General features: G+C 37.8%; 1 protein-coding gene across 1 annotated transcript; it reads right to left on the reverse strand.

The window, feature by feature from the left end:
* Positions 1 to 1,068: 1,068 nt before the first annotated feature.
* LOC131042287 (tetraspanin-3) lies at positions 1,069 to 6,134 on the reverse strand. Its single transcript, XM_057975629.2, has 2 exons — positions 5,418 to 6,134; positions 1,069 to 2,180 (listed from the first exon to the last, which is right to left on the reverse strand). Exons 1-2 carry the CDS (start codon positions 5,922 to 5,924, stop codon positions 1,842 to 1,844), a joined length of 846 nt encoding a protein of 281 aa, XP_057831612.1. The 5' UTR covers positions 5,925 to 6,134; the 3' UTR covers positions 1,069 to 1,841.
* Between the last annotated feature and the right edge of the window lie 1,231 nt (positions 6,135 to 7,365).

Consider the following 7,365-nt stretch of genomic DNA (forward strand, 5'->3'; position numbering starts at 1 on the left):
AATGCTGTCTTATTCCAAGGTTTCCTAGCTCTCCATTAAAGCAAAAGGTTATATAAAACTTAAACTTCAGTTGGAGCAAGTTCTCATGTATTATGGATCACCTTCCTTTTTGATGACCGGATCTCTACTTGGGTTAAGGTAATTGGCTAACTAGCAAGCCTCTTACTAGGTAGTGAATATGATTATGTCTTTTGGGTTTGATAAGTGTCCTCCATTTAAGGTTTTGCTAATTCTAAAAGTAAATCTTCCACCAAAACCATTTAGTAGAAATATAGAAGACATTTAGGCTAGATACTACTACTATCAATCTGCAGCTATGAATATGTTGTGGGCAACACGTATGCTAAGATGTTTGCGCAGGGCTTTTAATCATAACCATTTGACTTGATTAGTTATGGCTAAAACAAATAGTGTCAAGCTGTGGTGTATTTAAAATAATCTAGAAATACAATAAGTCCTTGAAGAATAATGGAGTTTTAAGAGTCTTCATCCATATTTGATGCTCAAAGTAGACATCACAAATAGATCAATAACTCAATTTTGCAAAGATCCTTATCACAATTTGCAGTAATAAACCAACCATGATGAAGACTGCAAGGATAAGATGAGGAAGGGATGCTTAAAGTGAAAGCACATAATTTAGAGATATGTGAAGGCTTTCCATTGAATTGTGCTCTACATTAGTGGGGCGAAAATACAACCTTAGGATCTGAATGGAAGAACAGAAAGGGATGTAGGGAATGGTGTTAACAAACATTCATCCTAGGAAAAAGTTTTCATTTAATAACATTAATGTTCACAATGCAAGAACCAAGATGCTGAATTGATGTTCTTATCTCAAGTTGAATTATATCATATGGTGAATACATAAACATGCTTAATTTGCCCTATCCAATATTTGGTGCATTTGAAAGTTCCCCTGCTTCACAAAAGCTTTCTATGATTGCCAAGGAACACAAAAAATTATCTCAATACAAGCTTTTTCATATTATTAATAAAAATCAAAATGTCACCTTCAAACACACAATCTCATCTATAATTATTGAACAGCAGGTCAGGAAGCTGAAGTTGCAACAAGCTTTTGGGTCATATCATTAATAAAGATTAAAGTGTCATCTTTGTCATCTTCATATATACAAATCTTACGTGTACTAATTAAAACTGACGTTGCAACAAGCTTTGGGGTCTTATCATTAATAAAGATCAAAGAGTTATCTTCAAATACACAAACTTGCCCATATTAATTGAAATAAGAGCTCAGGAAGCTGAAGTTGCAACAAGCTTTGCACCCCTAGTCTCCTGCTGTTCAATTACTTTCTTTGAAATATAGCACTCAATAACAGTGAGGGCGTTGATGATGAAAACCTCAATCAATGCACAAAAAAAAACGAAGAGAAGCAAATGTTTTACAACATTACTTCATCATAAGAAGTCAACTTCGAGGAACACCAGTTACAGATAAGTGAAAAAACATACCAACATGGCTGAAAAAACATTTATCAAAACAGAAACAACCAAAAAAATACATAAAGTTTGTTGCCATCTCCAGGTATTTTGTCATGGCATACAAATTATGACAACTGGGAATTTTCCAAGGATCGATGCAACCCAAAATACACACTAGGACAAGAAAAAAACGGATGCATAAACAATGGAGAATATAGAATGCAACGAGTATGATACAAAAGATCACTTATTGAAGCAGTAGACAAAATAAAAACGTCTTTACAGAAGATCCCCCCCCCCCCGGCAAAAAAAAAAAAAACATGGCACACAAACTATTTTCTCACTTGTCCGTAAGGGAAAAAAGAACATAATTGAACAAATAAATACAAGAGTTCTCACTTGTCCAGCCAACTAGGACGAGCCTTGGTCATCCTGGCTTCTCCGTAAGACTCGTTATTATCTCTTCTTAAGTTATTCCTGAAAGCACCACATCCAATAACATAGACCACAACGAGCAATATGAAAACAACAATATTTAGGACAGACAACTTATGCCAGTTACGCTTCATATCCGCCAAAACACCAGCTTTGCACGAACCACAATCATAACATAACTGATCTTGGCCATTGCTCCATTGTGTACAGTCAGGATCTATGTTTGTCAATGTCCCAGTCCAGAATGTTGCATTTACATAGCTGTATCCACAGGAGGTTGGTGGTTTGCAACAACCCGACTGCCAAAAAGAAAAAAATTGTCAGATAGTGTAAGGGAAAAATATTATGAAAGCATGATAAGTGGAAGCCATGCATTGTGTGACTGTGTGCTTGCTGTTATTATTCCTTCAAATAAAAGAGATTCTGAAAATTTATGCATCTAGCCATAGTCCTCAAGACTCAAATTTTCTTGACACCATAAAACTGATCTTGTCCATGGGAAACCCTCATTATCATGTTACATTTGATTCATGAAGGTGTCAAGACAACGGGAAGAAGGAAATATTATTAAGATCGTGATAAAATGTGCCTTTATCATTAAGTCTCTGGGTCTATGGAGTCTGAATTTGTGACAAACAAGGTGAAGTCCACGGGCTATTGAGTCCTATAAAGACTGCATTCAATGCACTTTGTGGCAATGGACAGGCTGAACAGGAGAGAAAACGTAACACTCTGAGAAAGGCACAAGGATTATAGATGTGTCTGCCTTTGCATATGCCACTGATATCAGAACCCAGATTATATGTTTGCATGAGCTGCTCCCCTGCAAAGAGGAACTTTGTCTATTTTCACATGGTCTTGCTTCATAAATGTCTTGCTCATGTTATGACTCCAAGGTGAGTGACTGCACGAGTGTTTTGTTGGTGTTGGAAATAAGCCACCCTGACCAACGATGGACTGGTCCAAGAGGGGCCAGTAGCTCAGTGGTAGAGCACTCCAGCAGCATATGGAAGGTCCTAGGTTCGAGTCCTAGTTGGTCCATGTCTCAACATGGTATCAGAGCCAGGTCCAGGCTAGGAGCCCCAAGCACACGAGAGGTGTGGCTTAGGGGGGGTGTTGGTGTTGGAAATAAGCCACATCAGGACCGACGATGGACTGGTCCAAGAGGGCCCAGTAGCTCAGTGATAGAGCACTCCAGCAGCATATGGAAGGTCCTAGGTTCGAGTCCTAGCTGGTCCATGCTTTAAAGCATTTGGAGCCAATTTCACCTATCAAATGACTTGATAAGAAGGAAATTGTTTTGCTCATTTTGACAACCTGAACTCTGACACAGTGAAATACACTATTCCATAGATGAAACAAGTACATCTGGATGGCTCGCTTTTGACAAAAACAGAGAACGGATTATGATAAAAAGAGAGAAGAATATAAGGATCAGGTATAGTCACATAATTTGGACTGGAATCCACTCAGAATTCTTAAGAGTAATGGTTGAATGGGCGCTTGCCATGTTGCATCAAGAATTGGAAGTAGAGGCTTTAAAACTTTGTAATTGCAGAAATTGGAAGTGAGAAAAAATGGATCAATGAAACAGCAAAAGCTTTGGGGTAATTGTCTTAGAGAATGGCTGAAGACCGAAGAAACTTCTTGAAACTCTTAGAGCTTGTAACCAAATATTTGAGAAAGTACTAGACATGGATTTTAAAAGTTTCTGGGCCTTACCCAGTAGCTTCAAAAGTTCCTGGGGATAAGGAAAGGCATCACAAACTTAAAAGCAGGTTTCCAGACTTCTGGGAACAGTTTCTAGTATTCAGAGCAAACGAACCTGGGAAAGAATCACATAAATGCCAACTGACCCATTTAACATATACTACTTACGAATAATAGTTTAGCTATCACTTTTCATAATTGGTTTGCAACTTAATAATAATCTGCAAAGAGATGTCCGCTTCTTTTCCAAGAGATCGGTGATCAAACTTGGGATACTAGGAAAGGGAAGAGTATTGAGATTGTAATTAAGACTCTGGACTCCAACCCATTTCCTTCTTCCAAGAAGCACTGGTTGAGAAAGAGGCCCAAGACTCATAAATGATACATGGTTGAGCTTGTTATTGTTTGGCCATGAGATTTTAAAAAAGGCATAGTATACACAGCATGATCCAGGATCTGTGATCCGCCTACAACGGAATCCAAACTTCCAACAGTTTTCGGTGAAAACTTAAAACTCATAGTTGCACCCAATACAAGTATTATCTGTCTCCCTGGTCTTGAATGCAACCAATAGACAACTTGGGTCATAGCCTAGCAAAGCAGGGATACACAAATAATTCAAACTCAGATCCAGTTGGTCCCAAACCACAGTGAATGACATACTATTACACCAAAGATACATTCAATTGAATCACTCACAAATTGAAATGACTTGAAGAGCTAGGAAAGCAGGGATACACAAATAATCTGCAGGAATCATACCCAAAACCAGTCAGTCCCAAAACACAGTGAATGAAATACTACTACAACAAAGATACATCTAACTGAATCATTCACAAATTGAAGTGACTTGAAGAGATTCTTCTTTGATCACGCCTTGTAAAAGGTATGAGTTTCATGTCAGATGCAATTCCAATGCGCCTAGGCCAGAGTAGTGCAAGGAAAGATAACCTCCCAGGAAGTTCCCATGTTGCACAAGTGCTCTCAGTCAAGTTTCTTTTAACCAAAGCCCGATTATTAGCGAATTAGCCATAAATCTCGAACAACAAATTTCAAACATTTCACTCCTCTCTTCATCTACGTGCTGTAAAAACTCTGCCATGACAACCAAAAACTTGTTTATCCAGAGTATCTATATTCACATCTAGGATATACTTTACCATAACAAGCAAAACCCTTAATTTCTAGTATATGGACAAGGCAGCGCTTGGTTTGCTCTTAAGCAAGCGATGTTTAGTACCCCCAGTAAGCATGCTGGCTAAGCAAGGCCTGAAATATTAGCTTTACCTTTATCTTTTTAACAATAAACCTCTTCAAGTCAAGGCAGACTCAGAGAGCATAAAGAACATAAAAAAAACCTGTACTGGTAGAGTTAATCCACCTCAGTCATAAACGAATCGGCATAAAACAACCTCAGAACATAATTTTAACAGAGCTTGCCAAAAAAAACCTCAACTTCAAAACCATAGATTTTCAAATATGATCTGAAAAAATAACAGCAAAATCTTAAATTTACAAAAACAGATCCAAAAAAATGAACTCAACATCTCAGATAAATATATATTTAAAAAAACAAAAAACAGAGCAACAAATCAAATAGACAATAAAATAAGTAAATTTAAAAAAGAAATCTTCAAATTAAGCTGAAACTGATCTGAAAACCTCAAATTTCCAAAAAATAAAAACATCTAAAATCTAATCTCAAACCTTAAATTCCCAAAAAAGGGATCCAAACATTAGCAACTGAGGAAGATCCATCCCCAGAATCGATTCAAAGAAAGCTATCTAGAAAAAGACCACGAAGATGAGATCTAAGCCAGAATCACCTGAATGGGATTCAAATGCTGCTGATAAAACCCGGCAGCGCCCATATACATCGTCTTCTCACCGAGCTTCTTACACACCTTAGCATCTCGAACACACGACCTGATATTATGCCAGCTACCGGAATCCCTGACGCGGTCCTGCATCCACTGAGAGAAATCCTCAAGCTTGTACTCACTAAAGCCGGTGTTTATTACCGGGTGGCCTTCGCCTTTACCAGTGACTGCAAAGGCAAAAATGATACATCCCAAGTAAGCGAGAATGAGGAGCAGCATGAAGAAGAGATAAAGCCAGAGCAAAGAAGTGACTCGAAAGCAGGCGCCCACAAAGCCTGCCAATGAGAGCAGCATAATGGCAGAACCGATGGCAATGATGGGCCACTGCAAAAAGCGAAGGCAATCGCCACTGTTGCGCGTGGCGAGCCAAATTCCGCCACCCAGAATGGGAATCGACAGCAGGAATGTCACGAAGTTCAGCAGCCCCACTATGCTGTTCGTCGCACGAAACATGGCTGCTGTGTTTGCTTTCTCCCTTGGTTCTGGTCTTGCCGAGTCTCGAACCGGTGACCTTCGGCTTTTGCTGTTCCTAGATTCTGCTGGTGTTGCTGGGTTTCGAACTAAGCACCTTTGCTAGCTTAACTGTGCCGAACTTCACAACTGCTTCTGCTGCTGCTTCTTCATCTTCTTCTCCTCCTTGTCGTAGTGAGGGAAAAATTTGGTATTTGTTTTGGGTCTGAAAATACGCATACGTAAAGTTCTGTGTATACGTATTTCTATTAGATATTTTGATGGGACTACGACTAATTATATTTTGGGTTTGTAATTTGTCCATTTTTGTTTTTTTTTCGCATTGTGTCATGATTTGGCATAGGGGCTAAGATTTTGACTATTTGGTGTAATAGACATTTAATGAGTTAGATTTAAACATGAAGTAGTTGAATCTTATAAAATATTATATTGGATGGAGGGAAAAATACTTATTCTTTATTTAAGGATGGGTTAAAAGGTTTTTTAATGGGTCGTTAAAGGTATAACATTTGTTGAAAGTTTTGTAAATGAGGTAGTAGGGGAGAGGGCTATATATTGGAGCATCTTAATTTAGCCCTCCTAGGTATTTTCAAATGGGAATGGCTATCCAATCCTTAGAATGCATCAAAAATCTATTACAAAATAATACTAATGTATAAAAGATGATGATGTATTGGTGCATTCTAGGATCTAGATAGCCATTTCCATTTCAAATCACTCCCAATTTTGTATAACAATTTACTTGTAAAGTCTCCTACTTATAGAATTTGGTTTCAAATAAAATGTTAAAATATGATGCTACATTAGCGTGCTTTTTGTTGAGGTGTTTAAAATGGTCCCAAATAAAAGTGAGACCAATAGTTGTGCACTAAGTCGTGTTTAATTGGCGTGTTGATGTAGCATTAGATAATTGATTGATTTTTTAGATTTACGGAAATCTTTTTGGAGATAAATATTGACATGACTATTTAAATCCTCCACTAAGGGGCTCATTTTGATCAACTCCTATCTTCACCATAGGAGCTCACTCTGCTAAAGGGCCCTCTGCCCTAAAAGATAAATGGGATTGATCTTAGGGGAAAGTTCATTTTTGAAGGTTTTGTAAGTGAGGTAGCAAGCTAAGTGGGTAGCAAGCTAAGTGGACTTGATCTTGGGGGAAACTCCATGATCAAGCACACTCGACTTGGAATAACGTCACGATGGATGACTTGTTATTCATGCTCATAAGAGATGGGTTTGTGTAAACCATTACTCATGAAATATGGTCAATACTTTTGACTTGAAAAATGTGCAATTGAATGTAATAAAACATCATTATTTAAAATTTGGTCCTATTAGTTTTATTCATCTTTTTTACCTAGCAATTAATATTAATCCTCAAAATTCACCTTTCCACCGAGATTCAAATCCCTAATTTGTCAAG

Source organism: Cryptomeria japonica, chromosome 3 (genome assembly GCF_030272615.1).
Source record: "Cryptomeria japonica chromosome 3, Sugi_1.0, whole genome shotgun sequence".
In the NCBI taxonomy this organism is placed as follows: domain Eukaryota; kingdom Viridiplantae; phylum Streptophyta; class Pinopsida; order Cupressales; family Cupressaceae; genus Cryptomeria; species Cryptomeria japonica.